Source organism: Dama dama, chromosome 12 (assembly GCF_033118175.1).
Source record: "Dama dama isolate Ldn47 chromosome 12, ASM3311817v1, whole genome shotgun sequence".
NCBI lineage: Eukaryota > Metazoa > Chordata > Mammalia > Artiodactyla > Cervidae > Dama > Dama dama.
The window spans coordinates 84,520,368-84,543,807 of NC_083692.1; the positions used below are offsets into that span (position 1 = coordinate 84,520,368).

The 23,440-nt window shown below is 52.7% G+C and overlaps 1 protein-coding gene across 11 annotated transcripts in view; it reads left to right on the top strand.

The window, feature by feature from the left end:
• Nucleotides 1-807: 807 nt before the first annotated feature.
• Nucleotides 808-23,440, top strand: part of TLE3 (TLE family member 3, transcriptional corepressor) — a 48,868-nt gene continuing 26,235 nt past the window's right edge. For 4 of the 11 annotated variants that reach the window (XM_061157961.1, XM_061157963.1, XM_061157970.1 and 1 more), the window contains exons 1-4: nucleotides 808-1,858; nucleotides 2,431-2,531; nucleotides 3,082-3,145; nucleotides 4,127-4,171. In XM_061157961.1, the coding sequence (XP_061013944.1) occupies nucleotides 1,835-1,858; nucleotides 2,431-2,531; nucleotides 3,082-3,145; nucleotides 4,127-4,171 (234 nt within the window). In that variant the 5' untranslated portion in view covers nucleotides 808-1,834. Of the gene's footprint in view, nucleotides 1,859-2,430; nucleotides 2,532-3,081; nucleotides 3,146-4,126; nucleotides 4,172-7,837; nucleotides 8,224-23,440 lie in introns of those variants that run through there. The other 7 variants (XM_061157965.1, XM_061157967.1, XM_061157962.1 and 4 more) reach the window with 4 other exon arrangements.

Sequence of the window (23,440 nt, forward strand, 5' to 3'; positions counted from 1 at the left end):
TCCGACTTGTCCTCGCGGGCAGGCGCCGCACATCAAAGACGCTGTTTATTTGGCTTTCCGTAAAGGACAAATGAACAAAGAAGAAAAGCTGGGGACCGCGGGGGGCGGGGGCGTGGGCAGGAGAAGGGGCAAAGAAAGGGACACTCTCAGTTCCGAGCAAAATTAAGGTGGGAGGCAACTTTGGGAGCCACCATTTTATCGGTCCTAAATCTTGTGAAGTGAAAACATTTAAGTGACAAAGTGATTCTGTTTGTTTTATAGTATCTAATTGGGCTGCTTTGCAGACCTAATGAGATTAGAGGGAGGAATCGTTCACCGCCACTGCAGAATAAACTGATACATTGCTACCAGCCACAGGTTTTGAGGACTGTACAGCTTGTCTCTTTCTTTTGTTGTTATTCCTCTGTCTTCTCTCTTTCCCCCTCCCGCCAAATGATTATTTGCTAGTATATCGTGGGAATAAAAAAAGAGAGGAGGGGGGGAAAAACCCAGCAGCCCTGGACTATAATATATATCTATTTATTATATGTCTTTCGGTTAATTCCTGATCTGAGGAGCGCTGTTTTTCACTCCCATGCGAAAGTCACCAGCGGGTAGGGCCTGATTGCTACTTTTCATGCATAGTTTTAGACACAAGAGGGCATTGTGACGTCGCGCCCGGCGGCGCCCAGTCGCAAGCCGAGTCCAGCTGCCCCACGTGGGGGCCCCGCGCTCCCATTGGCCAGCGCCGGGCGAAGCTGCCACATTATTTTGTTACTTTTCAGTCCCTATTTGGAACTGCTCTCGCGGCAGTTCAGACCTCGTGCTCGTCCCCCTCGCCTGTCTGTGTGTGGTATCCGCAGGTCCGGGGCACTTTTTTGGTGTGTGTGTGTGTGTGTGCGCGCGCGCTGGGTGTGTGTTGGGGTGGGGGGTGGGGAGTGTCGGGGAGCGGAGAGGAGAGCCGGGCCGAGGCGAAGGAAGGAAGCCGCAGAGCTCCCGGGTCTCGAGCTGCGTCTCCCCTCCAGCGCTCTTCTGCCTGCGCGCTCCGAGGCGGCGGTGGCGGCACCGAGCGCTCCTCGCTGGGGACTCGGCGCTCGGACTAGGAGCAGCGAGGACACCCTTGCGTCGGCTTCTAGTGCCTACTGGAGTTAGGATGCCAGGGCGGTTGATTCCCACCTACTGAACCCGGAGTTTCCTCCTCGGCCCTGGGAAGGGCTTGCAGCGGCGGCGGCGGCGGCAGTAGCAGACGGAACAGCAGGCTTTCCTCTCCGAGGGGGGGCGTCGAAGCGCCCGCGCCGGGCTCCCGCCCTCACCCTCCGGCGCTCCTGCGGCCCCAAGCCGCCACCTCGGTGCCTGCCTCCTTCCTCTTCTCGCCGAGAGCCGCCCTTGGGATCGGACCCGTGCGCCCTGGATGCTGGGGCTGCCCTGGCGCGCCCCCCTCCCGGCGCGACGCGCTAAGTGAACCGGAGGGCGCCCGCGCTTGCCCCAAGAGGGGCCCCCAGACCTCGGGACCCCGCGCCGGACCCGCTGGGGAGACGACGATGTCCGCGCAGCCCCCGGCTCTGACGCGCTCCACGCAGCGGGGGGAAGGCGGCCGGCCGCAGCTCGCGGAGCCCTAGGTGCACAAAGCCCGCGCCCGCCGACGACTTTGCCGCCTGCTCTTCGGCTCTTTGTCTCCGCTTGGTGCGGGCGCCGGACTCTGGGCTTTCGGTGCGAGATCGGGCTGGGGGGGCCGGGGGCGAGCTCTCGGTTTCCCGGCCGCCCCCCGCTCGGGTTCGGCTCCCCCCTCCCCCGCACCTCCCCGGCCCGGGCTCTCTGCGCTTCCACGCTCTCGGAATCACGACCCCTCCCTGCCATGTATCCGCAAGGCAGACATCCGGTGAGTAATTGCAACTCGGTTTATTTAAGCATCTATCATGGCAGGGTAAAGGAGGCAGTTTATCTGGCACCTCCATTTTGCTTGTTGCTACCTTTATGGTATGTGTGCGTGCGTGTGTGTGTGTGTGTGTGTGTGTGTGCGCGCGCGCGCGCGCGCGCTCACACAAAGGATGGGGATGGGGGGGCGCCGTAGAGAGGGGAGGTTAATTCCGCCCTAATGGCGTGAGGGGCTCCCAGTGTTCCTGGGGAACTGTTTGTTTTCATGCTGTCCCCCGCCCCCTCGCCTAAGTCTCCCAACTCACTCGTTGTCTCCTCTGTCCCCGTCTTACTTGGCAATAGGAGCCCCTTAGTAAAAGGGATAGGAGCCCCGCGGCCGAGAGGGAGAGATTAGGGCGCCCCCCTCCCCGTCGGGGACCGGAGAAACTTGTTGGGAAGGTTCTGGGCTTTGTGGGAGGCCCCTTTGGCTGGGGTGGGGGCGGGGGGAAACCGGGGAAAGCCGCTGAGGGGCCTGGGCAGCTTGGAGCCGGGTCTGACGCCCCCGCCCCTCCACTGTCTTGTCCTGGCCGGCTTCAGGCTCCCCATCAACCAGGGCAGCCAGGATTTAAATTCACGGTGGCTGAGTCTTGTGACAGGATCAAAGACGAATTCCAGTTCCTTCAAGCTCAATATCACAGGTAAGGCCTCTGGGGGCCGCCCCGGGGCTGGCAGGGCGGGGGCGTCCCCGCCGCGGCTCCTGCCACCACCCCTCGGGGACTGAGCGGGCTCTCGACCCCGGGGCGGCGGGGCAGCCCGGGCCTCCTCCTTTTGTTTCCCCTTTCTGAGCGCGGCGCCTTAACCCTTTGCTGCCGGCAGCCTCCCGGCTCCCCGTGCGGCTCCCGGGGTGAGGGAAGTTGAGGGATCCGGGCGCGAGCCGGCTCGCTCCGGGTTCTGGGGGTTCTCCGGGTTCAAGGGCCCGCGAGCCAGCGTCAGGGTCCCGGCCCCCACCCCACCCCGCGCCCCGGATAAGTTCACTCGCGCGGCCGCGGGAAGTTTGAAGTTGTTACACTCCCCCTGCCTGTGTCGGGGACCCACGTCCCCCTCCGCCGGAGGCTGCGGGATGAGGGGAGTACCCCCGGGGGTGGGTGTCAGGAAAGTGGCCAAGTGGCTCTGAGACGCCCTGGGGTTGGGGTCCCAGAGGAGGCTGTGCAGGCACCAGGCCTGAGCCGGCTCCTCCTGCCCTCGTAGCCTCAAAGTGGAGTACGACAAGCTGGCGAACGAGAAGACGGAGATGCAGCGCCATTATGTGATGGTGAGAGGCGGCTGGGACCCGGCCAGGGTGGCGTGGGCCTGGGGAGCCCTGCTCAGCCTCCGCGGGGCAGCCCCCGCAGCGGGTGTAGTCCGAGTGTGCCCTCCGACCCTTTTTCACCAGCCTCCGTCAGCCCGGGCCACTTGGAGGAGGGTGGGTGAGAGGAGGGGCAGAAAGAGAAACCCAACCCCCCTCCTCGTACACTACCTTTGTGCGCCTTTGATTTGTGTTCTGAAGGTTTCCCTGAGGGCTGGTTGTCCTGTCTTCACTAGCAAGATAGGGTTGGATCAGCCCACATCGGGGTTGGATAAAAATCGTTCTTAGAGACCTCCTGGGAGTGTGTAGAAACTTCTCTGCTCTGCAGCCCTGGGATTTAGCCAGAGTGGGACATAAGACCTCTCCCCCTTCCTCTTTTCTCCCCAGGGGTTCCTGAGAGTGGAGGAGCCTTTTGCCTCCATGCTCACTTAGGGATCACCCCACTGAGAATCTCATGGACCCTGGGGCAGTGTGTAGACGTGTCCTCCCTTTTCCCAGTGTCTCTTCCAGCAAGTTTTAATCTTCTGATGGTGAGGACGGCACTGGAGGCCCTTCTGTGGGACTCCATGCATTGCTCTCCACATATAAGAGACCTTGGACACATTGCTAAGTAACTCTGATAGGGCAAGCGGTCCCAGTGTACACATGATTCCCTGTTGAACCCGCACGTTGTATAAACAGGATATATGGCACAGGCAGGGCTGGTGGGAGGGAGGGCCCAACTCTTCTTACACTATTGCACATTAGGGTATTCTGTTGAGATGAGAACAACACTCCTGAGTCCTTCATATGACTCTTCAGCCCCTTTGTAGCTGGCTTTGGGGTTTGACTTAAACTTCTTTAGCAAATGTATCCTAAAAGTACCCTTTGGCCAAAACCTTCTCCAAAGACGATTCTGGAACACAGATTTTGGTGGTGTGCGTTAATGGCAGTTCTTTTTACTTTTAGTACTACGAGATGTCCTACGGTTTGAACATTGAGATGCACAAGCAGGTAAGTGCTTTAGGATATATATCTAATTACAGATCCAGCTCTTGACAGGCAGGGTCTGAGGCTTGGTTGAGTTCTCAGACATGTTGAGCTTTTAGCATCTGAGCTTGTGAAGTTTGTCCTGGTCTTGGATCTTGGTGGAGGGGTAAGGAGCAAAAGGAAAGTTGCCCCTTCAGGATCCGCTTTACAAACTCCTGTAACCCAGATGTAGCTGGCTGCTTTAATCTGTTTTAATGTAGAATTTACAAAAGGAAAGGCAGGAGGGGGTGTGTGTGTGTGTGTGTGTGTGTGTGTGTGTGTGTACGTGTATGTGTGTGTGTGTATGTGCGCATGCGCAAAAATGTGATGTTCTCCCTTGATAAGATTAAACTTCAAGAGTCTTAAAAGCCAGGCTGAGCTGTCAAAATTTAAGGAAACAGGCTACCTACCACTTAAAAATATAAATGAAGGATGAATTACAGCCCGGTACCTTGCGTATATGAGGCAACTTTCTCATCTCCATCTTAATGTAAAGGCTGCCTTGATCATTCCCATTTTCTAGGGTGAAGCTAAGAGGTGAAGTAACAAGCCAGGAGCAGCCTAGCCAGGACTTCTGAGATGGCTGGGGGTTGAGCTCAGCTTTGAAATCCTGAAGTCAAACCAGTTTAGCTGGTGTGTGATGGATATGTAAACTACCCCGTATTGTCACTCTTCTAATAACAGTATACCTCAAACCGGGCAAATACAAACACCTTTATCTCAGTGCATATCAGTAACTCGTTCTGGGCGCTGGGCTGGGCTGTGGGAGAGGCCTGTTTGTATATTTGTGTTCCGAGGAGAGGCCGCCTATAGTTTGGCTTGGCCAGCGATTAGCGTTGACTTGGCAGGGAGAAATGGCGCGGGCCGGTTGTTCTTTTTAACAATTGGTGTTCTTGAAATCTCAGAAGGCTGTTGACTCATTCTAGCCTTTGGTGACCGTGACTTGAATGGATTTTCTGCTCTAAATGAACAGTGGTTTACAAGGTTTAAATTTTGCTCTTTTAAGGGGGCAGGACCCAGGGCAGGTGAGAAGGGCAGGTGACCTCTGGAATGCTTGTAGATTCCTGCCTGCTCGCTCCAGTGGCTTCACAGAGAGCCTTTGGAATCTAGTTTCCTTCCCCCTCCTGGAGGGAACCCCAGTGTTGGGTGAAGGGCAGCCAGAGAGGGGCCTCAGTTTGTTGAGGAATCTGGGGAGGCAGTCAGGGATTAGCTTTTTAGGGAGACACGGGAAAAGGCTACCAGGCTTTAACTTCTTGACCCACAAGAATCATAAACAGACACAAGTTTGTAAGTAAAGATGTTTGTCTTCTGGAGTATGGGCTAGAGACTGCCTTACTTTAAGTGGAACTGGCTGGATCCGACTGGTTCATTAAGAATGTGTGAAGTGGAATGGGGGTCCCAGGTGTTCAAGGACCTTGGGTTGTTATGCAAGATGCCACCTCCTCCCATTCTCCACCCCTCTTTTTTTGTCCTCAGTGCTTGCTATCTTGGGTGTGTTTAAAGAGGGTGATTGCACCCAGGTTTAAAATTTACAGCAGCCGTTCTTCTAAGAGCTTCGTAATTAAGGTGTAATATGTCATTGCATGTTGAGGTCTGCATGGGTGGTGTGCCCTGTGTCTGTAAGTGGATGGTTCTTTCGCACAAAGAATCCATCTTGGCTGTTGGAGCGGAGCTGCTCCTGGAGTCCTGGGCCCCTCTGAACCCAGGAAGAGTTATTCACCTTCCCAGCACATTCAGTGGTGAGGTTTACATAAGGAGCAGCTGTGTGCATCTGGGGCTTCTGGCCCGTCCCCAGACCCAGGGTTCTTAGGGGGAGAATGCCTGAGGTTTGGTGACATGATCTCATTTAATCCTCTCAGCTGCCAGAGGGAGATAGATGTGTTCTTTGCCCCCTTTTTATAGGTGAGGAAACGGAGGCTTTAGGGAAGCCAGGAGGGCAGAGGTGGGACTTGAATGAGGGCCTCTGGCTTCCAGACCGAGCACTTTACCCTGTTTGCCACTCACCTTTGCCTTGGAGCCTCAGCTCCCACTTGCTTCCCAGCAGGACTGTCTGTGCTCTGAGCACAGTGCCTTTGCTGGGTTTATGGCAACCTCTGAGTTGGGTGAAATCGCCCTGTGGCTGTGTAGGAACAAAGAGGCAAGGAGGTGAAGAAACCCTGCTCTGAGAAATGCAGTCCTGACCTCCTGGGGCTGGCCACTCCCTAGGCTTGCTAGGGTTCTGCAGAAGAAAACCGGCCACTAATTGTAGTGTGGGTCTTGGGTGCATTTGGCGGATGGTGGTTAGGCCTGAGCAAACAAGTTTATCAGCTGACCTGTTTAGCGGTTGACTGGTGTTTTATCTGCACACACAATCAAGTGACTGGAGTGCTTGAATTATTCATGCAGTGTCCTGCCCTCTAGACTTGACTGTTCGTGTGATTACATCTGCCTGGAACAAACAGGCTGGATTCTTCATCTTGGAGCTCAGGGGTGGGGGTGGAGAATGTCTGTACTTTTATATAATAGAAGATCTCCAGAGCTAGCACCTTGGGAAGTGTGGCAGCCCTCAGCCAGCTCACACACACATGCATACATACACACACTCGCACGCACACACACCCCTCTTACAACACCACCACATATTTTTTTTCAAGAGCCCTTCTTTGCTGGCTCAATGGGAAATGCCTGTTAGTTGGGAACCTCAGGCTCTGCCAGATGGACCTGAGTATTGACAGAGGGCAGCTGATGAGGTATGACCAACTAGTCTTTATTTTACTGAGAGGTTAAACTCACTGTGGCTGGCTCCTTTCCTGGCCGTTTCTGTGTCTCCCTCTGTGTTCTTTTTCCAAGCTGTCGAATGAATCCCAGAGAACACAGTCGATGGTTTCTTCTCCCCTTCTTGGTTTCCCTCCCTAATTGTGGCAAAGCAGAGATTACAGAATCATGGGCCTGGCCTGAGATTTCAAGAGGTCACCCACCTCCTCCAAGCCTCTGCTTCTAGGCAGGATGTCAAGGGTGATTCAGCAAGGCCAGGGAGTTGATGATGGCTGGCCAGCTCATCAGTTCCCATCTTGTTCCCACAGAGGCTGACACTCTCCAGTGTCAGCCACAAATCACAAAGCCAGCGTAGAAACAGGCGCTCCAGAGCAATTGTAGTGCATAGGGTTTGAGGCACTGGTGCTCTGAGAAGCTGGCTCAGGCTATCTTTTCAGCCCTTGCTGGTGATCACTGAGGTTTTAGAAGAGCACTGGAGGCCTATTGATTTGAGGAATGTGTCACGCCCCCACTTTCCCATCACCAAGCAGCCCTTCCTCTGACCTTCTGTTCTAACTGGGAGAGCCCTTTGGCTTCTCCTGCAAACCTTTCAAGGTCCAGATGAAGGAACTAAGGCCCAGGCAGGGGAGCTGAGGTTTCCAGATCCATCCAGTCCAGTGTTACCAGAGGAGCTGCTCTTGCCACTTTCCCTCCCGGCCCAGCTCTCTTAGCAAAACTCAAGAAATGAAGAGTGCTCGTTTACTAACTAATAGCACTCTGTGTCTTTAATTACCATTGCTTCTTTCTGCGTTATTATCTCAGGAGGTTAAGGCTATAAACCTGGTGACAACAAAGTCCAAAGTCCCGCATTTCGGGTTGTATAACCATATCAGCTGAATCGTCTCTGCCTGCCCAGGGTCCTCTTCTGAACCACCAGCTATTTGCACAACTAATGATTCATTGCGCATGGTAATAAACACAATGAATAACTAGCAATCCCGGAGATAAGGTTCACAGGTAAGGTAAGGTGATAAAACCTGTGAATCTTTCACCTGAGGATGGGTATGGCCATGGGGTTGGCCATGGACATGGCTCAAAAGGAAGATGGAACGTTTTTATTTATTACTTCCCCTCTCTGGGCCCTCCCACCCACATAAAAAGGGACTTGGGCTGAAAGACCTTCAGACATAACATCTTGAAGTTCTGTGGCCACTGTGAAGGTGTGAGGAGCGAGAGGGGATCAGCAAGTGATGAAGTTACCAAAACTCTGCCCGGGAGTCCGAGTCAGTCTTGGTGGGGAGAAGGTAGGACACTCAAATTGAAGGGGACGTATTTCTTCATACTAGGGCAGTCCCTATTTGTGTGGCATCTGAGTTGAGCTAAGAAAAAATACCTTTGAGTATCATTTATTTTGGTCAGAATACTGGCATCTGGGACCCCCTCTCACACCTCAGTTTCCTTCTGACGTTTTTGCCTTGTTGCTCTTCTCCAGGGCTGTCTCTCCTCTCATCCTCTTCAGCCGTGGAGTAGGGTATCTCCTTGCTCCTCTTTGGGGTCCACCAAGTTGAAAGCTCCCTTCACCCTGTCCTGTCCACCTGGGAAGAACTTGCCCCCTGGACCCTCAAGGCTGCCATCCATTCCAGCCTTCTCTGGACCTATTGCTTCTTGTTTATGGAGCTGTCAGAGTGAGGGTCTGTGTGCTTTCTGGCTCGTTTCCTTCTTATCCACACTGTTATTGAGGTGATCTGGGAGATGGGCACGTGGCCCCCACCGATCATGGGAACTGGTCCCGGGTGGGGACCTGGCTCCTTACTGAAGACTCTTCATGAATCTTGCCGGACCAGGGGCTCCGGAGGGGCACGGAGCTAGCTGCCTTCTGTCTGTGGCTTCCTCCTTCCCCTCGTACAGGAAGCGGCTAGTCTGTCAGAGATCCTCTGTTTCCTTTTTGTTGTTGGAGTCAGTCAGTCAAGGGATGGATTCCCTTTTTCTTTCTGTGTGGGGAAGGTGTTTTTCGTCTCGTTTGTACAAAATCCTGGGATACCGGGGAAAGGTGGTCCAGGCCAGACCTCAGTGGGGTGTCCCACTGATCCGCATGCAGAAAGTCTCAGTATCTGTGGGGAATCCCTCTGTTGAGGTCTCCTATGGGTGCTTTGCACATAATAGGTGCTCAGTAAAATCATTGCTTTTTCTTTGCTCAGGATTACTGTGGTGTCAGAGGGTGGAATTCCCATTCCCCGAGCCTTGTGAGTTGGGGGGGGGGGGTTGCTCTTTCAGGGCTTCCTCCTATTTCCTCCTCTGGCTCAGCATCCAGTTTCTTCATCAGTCAAATGAGGGGATTGGACTGATTCCCAAAACGGAGCATTAGGGGCCTGGGATGTGCTGGGTGTGGGCTGGGGCTGGTTTCACAGACACCCTTCCCTCCTCGGGGGAGTCGGGCATCTAAATAAGTCATTGCAATGCAGTGAGGTAAGCGCTAACAGGGCCAGTGTCACGGGAGGAGCGCCCGGGGACAGAGCGGCTCATTCTTCCTGGGAAAGGGGAGTCGGGTCAGAGAAGAGTACACCGGAGAAGACTGTGCTGAAGGGCTGTTACTTGAGCCGGAGGGCCGTGTTCATTAGGCGGGCGCCCCCGGAGGCTCCTCTGGGGGTGGCAGCAGCCGTTGGGAACACAGCGCTGTGTGTCCCGGAAGCCACAAGTCCGCGAGTCTTGGGAATTGGCCGGGGGGGAGGGAGGAGGGACTCCACTTGGGGCGGGAGGCGAGGTGGTGACATGTTGCAGCCAAGTGATCTCCAAGGCCTCTCGGCGCTCACACTCGCTGCTCTGTGGCTCCTCCGTCCCCAGATGGCTCTCCAAGGCTGGCCCGCGTCCATCTGTCGGGCTGGGGGTGGGGTGGGGGCAGCTCCCTGCAGTCTGTCTCCCTCCCCTGCCGGCGACCCCACCATCATCTGCTGGTTTGAACTTTATCCCCCAAAGTGGCATTGTCTCCTCGCTCATATTGGTAATTCTGTAATGACTGGTTATGACCCGCCCCCTCCCCCATATTTAATTCTCATCAGCCCAGCTCTCCACTTTGCTATTAATGATAGCAAGCCAGCAAAATAGCTTTCAACATGCCATTGACAGTCTGGTTTAAGAGAGCACTTGAAGTAGTGCTAGACAGCTGGAAGCACCCATAATTGTGTACCAGAGTGAGAACTGCGCGCTCAAGGGCCTTGTTTTTATATGCTTAAAGGGACAATATCTTGTTTTCAACAAATGCTCTCGGAGACTCACAGCCAAGATGCGTTCTCTCCCCTTCTCTCCTTGCTTTTCTCCCTTGGCTTTTGTTTTTTTTTCCCTCTTGTCTTTCAAAAGAAATGTTCCCTCTCAAGTTGAGGCTAAGGAGAAACTTAGGGAAGGGGGAATTTCCTGCCACCACAGAAGTAAGGTCTGGGGTGTGATCCACTGCAGGCAGCCTGTGGGCTATGCGGTGGGGGGGTGGGGTGCCTCCCCTGAGGGTCTTCTGGAGGAGGTAACGGGGGTAGTTGCAGTTCTCCCCAGCAGTGATGTAGAGTGCTTCGGTGGCTAAGGATGTTGCCCAGTGAGCGTGAGGGTGGAGCGGGGCAGGCTTCCAAGATGTCACCTCGTCACCGTGGATGAGCAGGCAGAGGCCACCTAGGGGAGAAAGGGGTCAGCCTATGGGGAGTCAGATTAGAACCCTCTAAGCCCTTGAAACCAGATTCTAGGAGGCCCTTCTGTACAGAGGTCCCTCTGGAAATCATGCGGATGAGTAGGGCAGGGACCTGCCTTCTGCAGGGGACGTTCATCCCAGCTTCGGGGACTAACAGGGACTCATTGACTCAGCCCTGAAGATTCTGCCTGAGAACAGATACCTCCCTCCACTTGACTCCACCAACGTCATGACTTTGATGGTGCAATAGCCTTTTGAGAAGGGGTTCCCTTCACTGCTATAACCAAAACCTTCCCTGACCCATTAGAGGGTGAAGGAAGAACAAAGTTCCCAGCAGTGGGGCTGAGGTGAGCGGGGAGCCCCGTTGGGGTTGAGTCTGGCTGTGGCCGTGGCCTTGTCTTCTTAGAGGGGCCCCGTTTTGTTCACCCACCATGCAAGGGACACAGGTGGGGTCCTGGGGCAGGTGCCACCACCTCTAGGCGCTGCCAAGAGAAAGCCTTTGTTGAAGACAGAGTGAAAATTCTGATCTGTAGTTAGAGACTATAATAACATAGGCTTTCGCATTTGTGGAGCACTTGTTTGCAAAGCAGATAAGACATTTTTGTCTTAGAAACCTAAAGTCACAGGCATGTGGGTCCAGGACAAACACACACCAGGAGGACAGTGTCAGAGCATGGCAGGAAAGGCCTGGGGTGTGAAGATGACCTGTATACTTGATGGTTCCACCGGGCTGTGTTCTTAAACTGGGGCTAGGGTGGGAGGGGAGCGTGTGGAGCAGCAGTGAGGCTGTGGGCGCCGCGAGGGACAGGACCATTTTGTATTCACAGAGGCTTCTGAGCCGGTCGTGAGTGCACAGTGTGTATTTTGGGGGAGGACTCAGACTGTTGGGCTTCCATGGTGGTTCAGCGGTAAAGAATCCACCTGCCAATGCAGGAGACACAGGTTCGATCCCTGGGTTAGAAAGGTCCCCTGGAGGAGGAAATGGCAACCCACTCCATTATTCTTGCCTGGGAAATCCTGTGGATAGAGAGGGCCCTGGCGGGCTATGGGGCTTCCCTGGTAGCTGAGTTGGTAAAGAATCCGCCTGCAATGCAGGAGACCCTGGTTTGATTCCTGGGTACGGAGGATCCCCTGGAGAAGGGAATGGCTACCCACTCTCGTATTCTGGTCTGGGGAATTTTCTATCGACTGTGTAGTCCATGGGGTTGCAAAGAGTCAGACATGACTTAGCAACTGAGCACGCGTAAGCATGCACAGACCAGGATTGTTACATTCCAGTTTTGGGGGGGGGGGGCCTCTCCCTGACCCTGTATAACATCACAGACCTTCTGGGAAGGTTGCCAGGCTTTCTCAGGTTTCTGAGAGAGGCCTGTGGCTGCGAAAGTCGTGATTGTAGGAAGAACTATGTGTCATAAACCTGTAGTTCAACGTGTCTTTAATAGGCTTAAGTGCCTTTTTTTTTTTTTTCCTCTTTCACATGACAGGATAGTGTGAGAGGGGAAGAAAGGAGAGGGGTGAAGAACCAGATAGTTGGGGAAAGATGATAAAAGAGAGGTATGAGGGGATAAGGAATGGGGAAGAGCCGGGAAAGCATGCTGGATTTAGATTATAGGAGGACCTGAGCAGCAGGAAGCAAGGGTTAATGGCTTGGAGGTAACTTAGTCAATGATGCTTGTCATGCCTTAGCTATCTGTCTATATGGGCCTGGAGTTCCAAGTGCTGGGGCCTTATCTCATTGCCCTTTTAAATCCTAGATAACCATTGTTCACAGCTCTTCGACTTTTTTTTCGTTTAATTCTGAATGAGAACTTTTTAGTTTGCACTGGAAGGCTACATCTTCCCTCAAACGCAAAAAGAGTTCTTTCCAGCTCTTTGCAACAAGGGGCAGGGGAGGGGATTCTTCCTGCCTGGTCAGCTGAGGAGGCTTCCTTTGGTTTTGGACGCCTTCACCACCCAGCCAGTAGGTGAGGACTATGTGAGGAAGGGTTGGAGGAGGGGCCCCTACGCAGTCTCCCAGGACTTCTTAAGGGAGAGCCCTTAACAGATCTGTTCTTCTCCTGGTTTAAAACTGAACATCCTGGCAGGTGCTTTGGGAATCAGTGGTGATATCTGCTGGGGAGGAGCAAGGCAGTTTAGTGTAGACTGGGGAACCAGGACAGGAGTCCGTCCTCCAGCTGAGGTGGGGCCCGGTACAGGCACTGTTGCCCAGGAAGACATCAGGCAGACGCACGGGCCTGGGAGAAGCTGTGTGCGTCCGCTAAAGTCACGTCCAACTCTGTGTGGCCCTCTGGACTGGCCCGCCAGGCTCCTCTGTCCACGGCATTCTCCAGTCAAGAATACTGAAGTGGGTTGCCATGCCCTCCTCTGGGGGATCTTCCCGATCCAGGGAGTGAATCTGCGTCTACTCTATCGCAGGCAGATTCTTGACTGCTGAGCCAGTGGGGAAGCCGGGGAGAAGCTGCAGGTGATACCAAATGGTCTACAGTTGAGGGGCTGAATAGTCTGGTGGGAAGACAATACTGATGAGATGGGCCAGATGGAGGTGGTGAGCTGGCCAGGGCCTGATCGGGCATTGGGTGCTTTAGCATCTCCTTAAAGCCTTCCTCTGAGAAGAGACGGGGATGCTTCCTCAGAGCTCCATCACCCGTGGAGAGGGCTGCAGTCTGGCGTCATCTTGCTTGGCCTAAGAGCAGGAGTCCTAGGGCGCGACTCTGGAGGGACTGAGGTCAGGGACGCTGTTTCCCAGGACCTCACACTTCATCCCAGGGGAACAGCTCTCTACAAAGCCAGCCAGAAATGAGGAGCATTAGAGCCCCAGAGAGGCACCCTGCCCTTGCCAGGGTCCTCCCCCTGTTGGCTTGGCTCTGGCCGTGTCACTTGGGAAGTGTGTGTGGCACCATGGAGCTCAGCCTGCAAGAATTCCTTAAGGTGGTAGTGTTTGTATGTGTGGATATGATCATCTCTCTTAGCCTTTTTTAAAAAAATTTTTTATTATTTATTTGTCTGTGCTGGGACTTAGCTGGTGGCATGTGGGATCTAGGTCCTTCACCAGAGATGAAACCCAGGTTCCCTGCATTGGAGCTTGGAGTCTTAGCCACTGGACCACCAGGGAAGTCCTTTTGTTAGCCATTTTTTGGTTTTCCCTCTCATCTCTTACCTGATTCCAACCCCCACTTCTCAAAGGACCACCTTTCCCTGGCTCTCCCTCTGTGTCCCTCTGACCATGCCCCTTTCTCAGTCCTCTGGTTCTGCAGGAACATTGGGCATTTCCTAGGCCTCCAGGTGATGGGTCGTTGGTAAACCCTTTATCACAAAGGTGCCAGTGGAATCAGAGTTTCTTCGTCAGAAATCAGTGGGTTCTCAAAGGGGGGATCCTGGGAAGTTAGGGGCGGAGTACCAGGATCTGGGAGCTGGCCTGTCCTGGTGGCTGAGAGACAGGCTTTGGAGTCAGACAAACTTAGGTTTGAGCCCTCAATCTGGGTCTACTGGCTGTGGGACTTGGGGCAGCCCCTTTGTCCTCTGTGAACTTGAATTTGTAACGGAGGTGATGAGGATGCCTGCCTATCTTTAGAGCAGTGTTGCCTGATAGAACTTTCTGCAGTCGTGGAAGTGTCTGTCTTATTGTCCAGTATGGTGGCCACCAGCCCCATGGGGCTCTTGAGCCTTGAAATGTGTCTGCTGTGACTGAGGAGCTGAGTTTCAAGTTGAACTTGAGTGAACATTCACCAGCCACTTGTGGCCGGTGGTATCATATATGGGCCTGTGCATTTATAGAGTGTTTTGAGGGTGAAGTGAGATGATGTGTGTTGACTGCTCAGCATAGCACCTCCTTTGTGTGTGGGGAGACCTCAACAGGGCTTCTCACAGCGGGACAGTGCCCAAAGCTCCCAAGGCCTCAGAGAGCGAGGACCAGCTCCTTGGTGTTGCTGCTGTCGTAGGACTTCCCAGAGCCCTTTCTCTTTTGGGACTGGTTGATTCCACCATGCTAGCATATGTAGACACCTTAAGCCCCACCTCACAGTAGGAACACGGGTGTTTCAAGAGTTTAAGTGACTGGATTGCAGTCTCATGGTTGACAAGGGGCGGGTTCAGAACTGGGAACTAGGCTTGTTTCATTTGGACCAATGATCTTTATCCAGAGGCCACATCAAGGTGTGGTCTTTTGTGGTCTGCCCACTGGCCCACCTCCAGACCCACCTGTACGTCAGGGCTTCAGTTCCAGTGCTGGGAAGTCCTCAGACAGTGCTTTTACGAATTCAGTGAAATGTGTCAGTGATGCGTAGACCAGGGTTTCTCACCCTGGGCACTGTTGGCAGTTGGGGGCTGGATAATTCTTTGTGATGGGGTTGTCCTGGGATGTTCAGCAGCATTGCTCTACCTCCTAATTCCAGTAGCAGTACTTCAGTTGTGACACTCCAAAATGTCTCTAGACATTGCCAGATGTCCCCGGGGGAGCCAAAGCTGCCCTGCTTGAGAACCCGTGATGGAGGAGAGGGAGGTCTGGCTCTGGAGCCACTGCCTTGCTGTGTGGCCTTGGGCAGCCAGGCCCTCTCTGGGCCTTGTTTTCTTCCATCTGTAAAATGAGATGTTGAATGTGCTGGCGGTTTGGGAGGGGAGGCCAGCCTGAGAGGGAGCCGATCATATAAACAAGTTCCTAAATACCTGATCTTGATTTTTATGGCCTATGAAATGCCACCACTCCTGCCATCTTTGTCTGGGGAAGCAAGGCCCCTCTGACATTTTTAAACTAGGAAAAGGACTTGCTCTTAGGTTGTGAACTTGGTGGTGAGGGTAAAATGGGGTGTTTCTGCCCGCAGTCAGTCTGTTAAGGAATACTCTTGACATCCTGCTTTTCCCTTCCTGCCCCCCCAGGTTTCCCAGAGAGCCCCATCCTTAAAATTCATAGCCAGTGCTTCATTTGTAGCACTGACCTTACAGGGAGACCCCCAAAATTTAACGAGCTGCCTCTGCAAGGGTAATGTGACTTTTACAGCCTGTAGAGGGGCAAAGGGAGATTTGCATAATGTTCCAAGGGGGATTAGGTGGCTGGGGGTTGCCATGGCAACCCCACAGGGATGAATTGAGAATTTTTCCTCCTGGCAGGAGTTGGCCAATGGAGTCTGGGAAGGTGGGGGAGGGGGCCGGGGGTTATCTGAGGGGAGGGAGGGGAGGGAGAGATGGAGAGGGGAGGGAGAGATGGGGAAAAGGTTGGTGGGTTGGTCCTGCCTGGGATGAATGGACAGTGTTGGGAGAAGCTGTAATTTGAAAAGACTTTCCCTGTTCCATCTACACAAGCAGGCTCTTTGAGGACCATTCCCTGGAGTAGGGGTGGGAGGCGGGCAGAGTTTAATGTGTTTTAGAAACCAAGAAATTAAAGTGAACAAATATTTAAAGATTATTGGATCTTGTTAACAGGAAGCCTGGTGGATGGAAACCGAGAGTCTGAGAAATGAAAGTCTTAGAGGCAGAGAGGGACTTGGCTGTCAGATTTCCAGGTCCCTCCCATGGAGTGGTGTCCACCCCTGTGTGTCTGTAGGGTTGGAGTTGAATGCTCTCCAGGACAGGGTACTCGCTTGCACATAGCACCGAATTTGGTTTTGAGAGCACTGATTATTATCCTAAACCCCAATCAGCCTCATTTATGCAACAGAAGCTGAGGTCCTAGCGCAGGTCACCCTGGGACAGGCATGCAGGTCTCTGGACATCGCATTGCCAACTCCTTCTAGGGTTAGTGGCCTAGACATTAACTCTGTCCCTCCCACCCCCCACCCCCACCTCACACCACTCCCTTACTTCCTCACTTAGCATCCCTATTCCCAATTCCCTTCTTCCCTGGACTCTTGGCAGAAAATGTCTAAGGTTTCTGGTGAGCACAGAAAAGGAAGGTGAGATTCCTTTTAGCGGAGCACACGGCAGGGTCACGTCACACCTAGTCCTCAAGACTCCCTCGCCTTTCATCTGCCCTTGCTGAATAAGGGCTGCCATCCTTATTCTCTGTGAAGGGCATGGGGGCCAGTCAGATGCCAGCCCCCGGCAGCGTCCCTTCCCTCCCCCAGGAGACAGAGCCTCAGGGTCATACCAGGACTGGCCTTTTCTTGTTCCAAGCCCTCCCGGCATAAAGAATTCAGCAGACTTCCTCGGAAGCATAAATATTTAATGGCGTTGTAGTTATATATAATTTGATCAATATGTCAGTGCTAAAAGGGCCTTTAAGGAGGCTCACCTATCATTGAGTGATCTGTGATGTAAACCTCCCCGGCCCCTCCAGGAGCAGGGGTCATTATCTCCCTGGCTGCTAAGTGGGTCATTTATTCACCCTCTTCTTAAAGATACCGTGGAACTGTTCTCTCGTTGAGCCTGTACATGGTAGGGATGGAGTGCGGCCTGGGAGCCCCGCCCCGGCTTTTGCTGGAGGCCTCATCCCTCCCTGGACTTCCTTCTCTCTGCTGATAAAACACCCACTTATTTTATTTCAGTGCTCTCTGAGTTTGGTCCGAGGAGAAACTGCCTGGCAAGGAATTTCATCTTGGAGTCCAATAATCGAGGGCCTATCAATTTAGAATTGCCTAGGAAATGCAATGGGATATTTTAAAGTAAAATTGCTCGGATGCATTGTTCTGGAATCTTCTAACATTTGATTGCTGGATGACTGTGGCACCTGGCCGCTGGCGCTTCCACCTTCTGCACGGCCTCCGACCTCTCCCTGTGCCCCTGTGATGTTACTTCAAGGTGAGATAGACTCGCTTTGAACACCCCAGGACTTAAGTCGGAGAGCTAGGTAAAACCCGATTCAAATTCAAAAACCTCAGAGCAGGCTGAAGTGGCCACCCCAGACATACATGCTGCAAGAAGGCCCAGCCACCAGGGTATGACTCTTCAGAGGTCACATGGCTTGTCAGACACGGAGCTGGCGAGAAAGCCAGCATTCCATGTGGCTTGGAATATAACTCATGTCTCACGGAGGTATCTTTTCCTCAGCTCATCTTTCTTACACACATCCACAAACGCATCTCCAGAATCACACAGCTCTTTCCAAGAGCCTGCATGGTTGTCCGGTGAAGAAGTCCTTGTTTTAGAAGCAAAAGCAGGAACCCAGGAGCGGCCCCTTGGCTGCCTCACAGAGAGGCAATAGTTTTTTCCTGCTGAATGAAACACCTCGAGGAGCCCATTACTGGCTGGTTGCAGCTCCTTTTGAATCATGGAAAGAACCCAGACAGGAGCAGCAGGACGCTTACAGATAGGATAGGATAGGATGTCCCTGCTTTTGCCTGTTCTGTGACTGTTCTGGGCAGTTTGGCTGATGGACACACTCGAATGGTTCGCATGCCGTGAAGACTGGTCCCGGGGACCAAGCCCCAGCCAGCCCCAGTCTAGTCCACACCATTCAGCATCCATCCACATTTTGAGGTCCATCCACATTTCGAGGTGGCTTGCCTCTTCTTTGCTCGTCCTTTAAACTCATGCTCGGCTCTATTTTTTGAGCTTTCTGGAGGAATCCCTGTGTCACAGAGCCACTTGGGAGCGTTTAGTATTCTCAGACTCTATAAACGATGGCTCTTAGGTCTTATTATCATCCCCCTGTTTTGGAGACAATAAAATTGAAGCCCAGATGAGGGAAAGGATTTGCCCAAAGCCACGCAGGTCATTTCTGTGTGGCTCAGGGTTCAGAACTCTAAAGCAGTCAGGCTCCTCCTGCTCCTTGTTTGTATTTGGCTGAGGTTAGAATGAGGTCTGCATTTTCTAGACCTGATCGGTACCAGCAGTTTAAATACCAGAGAGATGGTCTGGGGGAAGTGGCTGTCAGCTGTTTCTTGAGCAGGCATTTAAATTAAAGAAAAGAAAAGCCGAAGACGGGCTGAAGGCTGCAGGCCAGGAGCAAGAGGCTGCTGAGGGTGTGGGCCAAGGACAGGTTCCAGTTCCCTTAAGTGTTCTGGGTCAAAGGTCAGAAGGATGGGAACTGCAGCAAACAGGAGTGGCCGGGCGTGACTGGAGCAGTGTACTTTGAGAAAGCCCTCTGTTGATAGCAGGATGCTCAGAGGTCCTGCTACAATGAGATGATCCTGTGAATGGGAGTTCCTAAGGCACAGTGAGAAGACAGCTCTTGGGGAAATTACACTCGCCCCCTACTAGCCTGTGTTCCGACATTTATTTGCTTAACAGTCTCGATGGAGACGCGGGGCAGATGTTCCTTCTGCAGCCAGAGCCAGTTGGGAGCGCAGACTCCGGATTTCGCAGGATCTCTGTGCACGCTTCTCTGTGTTGAGTAGATTAGTTCCTTCTGAGGAATGATGTTTTTCCACCAGCAAAGCTGCCTTCTTTGAACCACACTTGAAAAGAAACTTTGAAAGGCAGCACCAGGCTCCCCAAACACCTTTTTCCAAAGGAAGCCATCCTCCGGCTGCCTGGCACTCGCCTCCCCCCAGGTTCTCCTCCAAGGCTCTGACTCAAAGGCTGTGGCTTTGCTGAGGCCGAGATGGAGGGAAGATGGGTGGAGGTCTACCCTGCGAGCCCCAGCTGCCATATTGATAATGGGATGCCTGGCATTGCCAGAAGGAGTTTTCCAACATAGGCTCTAGTTCCAATTTGTGATTTGTGACCTGTCCTGATTGTTGAAGTCACACGTCTTGATTCTTTTTTTCTTTCCTTTCTTGGAAGTGATGTTTAGAGCTTGTTTGAATTGGATCAAATGCTGTTTTAACAGCTGTTCTGATCGGAAATGCTGTCAATTATTAACCCTGACAGTAGTTTTTCTTTCAAAAATGCTTCTCGGAGCTCTCTCAAAATGTCGAAATTTGGCTTCTTGGTAGGAAGTCGTTTAGTGAAGTTGCTTAATTGCCAGGCGTCAGTTTCTCCATCTGAAAACTGGAGATTTATAGAAAGTGCCTTCCCTATAGGGTTCTTGTGAGCTCACACATGTAAAATGCTCAGAACAGCTGGATCTGTGGATGTTAGCTATTATTATTATTGCTGTTAAGAGTGGTTCTGTCAGGCCAACTTTCTATTGCAGAGCTTCCCATCCTCAGTCACCACCCTCAAAAAAATAAACATTAAAAAATTAAAGTCGTTTAGGGAACAGTTTGCCTGTTCATTCTTTGACCCTCTGGTGTATGCTGAACTCAGGTTTGGATTGGTCTGTGTGCTTAGTTGCCCCGTCGTGTCTGACCCTTTGCAACCCCGTGGATTGTAGCTGCCAGGCTCCTCCGTCCATGGGATTTCCCAGGCAAGAATACTGGCTGCTGCTGCTGCTGCTAAGTCACTTCAGTCGTGTCCGACTCTGTGCGACCCCATAGATGTCAGCCCACCAGGCTCCCCGTCCCTGGGATTCTCCAGGCAAGAACACTGGAGTGGGTTGCCATTTCCTTCTCCAATGCATGAAAGTGAAAAGTGAAAGCGAAGTTGCTCAGTCATGTCTGACTCTTAGCGACCGCGTGGACTGCAGCCCACCAGGCTCCTCCATCCATGGGATTTTCCAGGCAACAGTACTGGAGTGGGGTGCCATTGCCTTCTCCTGGGGATCTTCCCAACCCAGCAGTGGAACCCACTTCTCCCTTGTCTCCTGCTTTGCAGGAGGATTCTTTACCACTGAGCCACCGATTTAGAGATAACCAAGGCTCAGTTCCTGCTTCCATGTGGTGGAGAGACCAGGAGGGCGGTGTCGCCCATGGCAGGGGACAGTCTCAGCTGGGAGGGATGGGATTTACATGCTTTCTCCACCCCCACTTCCCCCCAGAAAAAAAAAATCCCCAGATCCAAGAATAGGGACCAAGGGTGACACCACCTCCCTCCCCTACCCCCCAACCCTATATAGTCCTGACCCATGATGGGCCAGAATCCTTTCTGCCTCTCAGAGAGGCTGCTCTTCATTGACTCTGGACCCCAGGAGAGAGCCTGAAGGCTGATATCCCAAGCCTCTGGAACATTCCATATCTTGTTCTGCTGACTCTTGGTTGACTTGTGGGTGGGGTTGGGAGGCAAGAACTGTTCCCCGTGGTGGAAAGGAGAGATGAGAGGGGACTTGCTCTGAGCGACCCAGCCATGGTCACCTTGTAGCCGGGAGGCCAAGCCTGGAACCAGATAGAGCTACACGAATCCCAGCAGGTTGTTCCTCATAACCAGAGGATGCTGGGCTCTGGACCAGGCCCTGCAGGGGAAGATTTCCACCTGGAGGCAGCCTGTGGCCACATGTTTGCTAAAAGATGTGGGCAAGGGGAAGGGGAAGGTTGGCTACTTCTCACTTTGTCCCTTTAGCTACCAAAATCTTGACACTTGACCTGTTTGCTAGAGGAAGTAAGCAACAGCTAGGACTCCTTTATGGGCTTCCCAGGTGGCGACAGTATAAAGCACCTGCCTGCCGATGCAGGGGATGGAGGAGACCTAGGTTTGATCCCTGGGTCGGGGAAGATTCCCTGGGGGAGGGCATGGCAACCCACTCCAGTATTCTTGCCTGGAGAATCCAATGGACAGAGAGAGGAGCCTGGTGGGCTACAATCCAAAGTGTCGCAAAGAGCCAGGCATGACTGAAGCGCCTGAGCATGCACACATAGGACTCCTTGATAACCACCCACCCCAAAGATGGTAAGACCTGTAGTTATTGAGTGGGCCAGAGTGACAGGGAAGGTTCAGAGCCTGCCGGCTGCCTTCCTGGCTGAGGAGCGGGCAACAGCTAGGGACCCACTGGGTGCCTCTTGACCACTGCTTGAGCTGCTGCCCACCCCACCTCCCGGTTGTAGGTCAGCACTTTGCCCACCACTGCCCCTCCCCCCAGTTCTGCCCACACTGAAGCAGGCCCACATCCCCAGCCAGGGGACTCTGTAATATGAAGTCTTGAAACACACATGCAGGGAAACCAGTGAGATTCTTATTGTCTCTAGATTTTACTGGGCATCTATCCTGTACCAGTCCCTGCCATGCCAGTCATTTGAGTAACGGACATTGGACCAGTGAGCTCCCTAAGCTCATTGGTAAGGATGATTTATTTTGTTTATTTCTCTTTGCTTTGTGTTTTAAATAAAACTTTCTAGTCTTATTTGGCACATAAACATGTGATAGGTGAGTGTTTATGTTGTTCTATACAGGTTTGGACTGAGCTGATTGTTTCTAGAATTCCTGACATACACAGTTCTGACTCTTACATTTCATCTCCCTTTCCCACTATCAATCAATGTGGGAGAAGAAAAAGTGAAAAGAAATGAGAAGGTACCCTGTTTTGGACGAGAACTCTTTCCACTTAGCGAGATTAATAATTTATACAATAGTTGGTAATCGTCCCAGGAGCCTTATGAGTATGAATGATGGGCATCTAGTGGGAGGAGGCCAGGGATGCTGCTAAAAACTCTACAATGCCCGAACAGCCCCACCCAGCAGTGTTTTATCTAGCCCCAAGTGTGTATAGCAGGGCTTCTCAGGTGGCTCAGTGGTGAAGAATCCACCTGCAATGCAGGAGACTCAGGTTCGATCCCTGGGTTGGGAAGATCCCCTGGAGGAGGAAATGGCAACCCATTCCAGTATTCTTGCCTGGGAAATCCTGTGAACAAGAGGAGCCTGGCAGGCTATAGTCCATGGGGCCGCAAAGAGTCAGACACGACTGAGCACTTATGTGGATAGCACTGATGCTGTGACAAACGCTACTGTACAGTGTCTTTGCTGAAGTAAAGATCTGTACCCAAAGGTACAGGTACGGCTGTTAGTCCCTTGGAACTCAGCCAAGGATGAGTTTGGAAACGTGGGGACCATTACTGGCACTGGTTGGTCCAGGATATGAGGGACAGTCTTTCGCACCAAAGACTTGCTTTACCCCCAGTGCCCCATCTAGAGTTTTCCAGGAGAGAGCTGTGATCTGTGATCCCCACCCAGGAGCCCCTGATGCTCTGGACAAGAGGTCTCTGTTGGAACCTGCACTGTAGCCAGCAGCCCCGGGACATGGGCCCACAAAAGCCCACAGATTCCTAGTCCGAGACCCATCTCTTCACCAACCAGAGGCATCTTCATCAGTGGCTGGGGACGGGTTGGGGTAGGTAGGGATGCTGGCCTGGCCCCACGAATTCTCCTTAGGGCCAGGGTCTGCTTGTAAGCCTTCAGACAGCATTGCTTTTACTTTAAATGCACAAGGATTTCTCATCCGGAGTCATTTGACATGCAGATGATCACAGATTTTTAAAGGCTGTTGTCATGGTTTTGTCTCTGAAAGATTGCTCTGTGCTGATGAGAGCTCTGAAGCCAGCTCTGGGACCTCAGTCCCAGCAGCCTTGGGATTCAGAATGAGATAAGGGAACCAATTCTGAGACTTGTCTGTCAGTGGTCCTCAGCCTTCCAGTCTGGACTGTTAACCATTTAGCCCCACTCTTTTTTTCTTTTTTTTTAAACCAGTCTTCATTTGAGATGGCTCACATAGAACATAGATGGCAAAAATAGTTGATGTTTTTCTTCTTTTTAATTAAAAAAAAATTTTTTTTTCTTTTGGCCGTGCCGGATGTGAGTTGCATCATGCAGGGTCTTCAGTCTTCATTGTCTCATGTGGGATTTAGTCTGACCAGAGACTGAACTTGGACCCTTGTATTTTGAGCGCAGAGTCTTAGCCACTGGACCACCAGGGAAGTCCCCAGTTGATGTTTTTCTGAATGTGATCTTTTCTGTAGTGTTAGGGGTGGTGCAGAGAATTGATCTGTCTTTCTGTGATCAACTTAGATGAAAGGCTAGGGTTCCGATAGTTATGTCCTGAGCAGCATCTTCGAGAAGGCAAGTCTTGATCTCCCCAGAAGGATGGTGGGATTTCCGGCTGGACAGCACTAGAAGGCTGAGGGATTGGTCTGCCGGGGAGAGGCAGCGGTGGAAAGGGGGGGTGAGGGAAACCC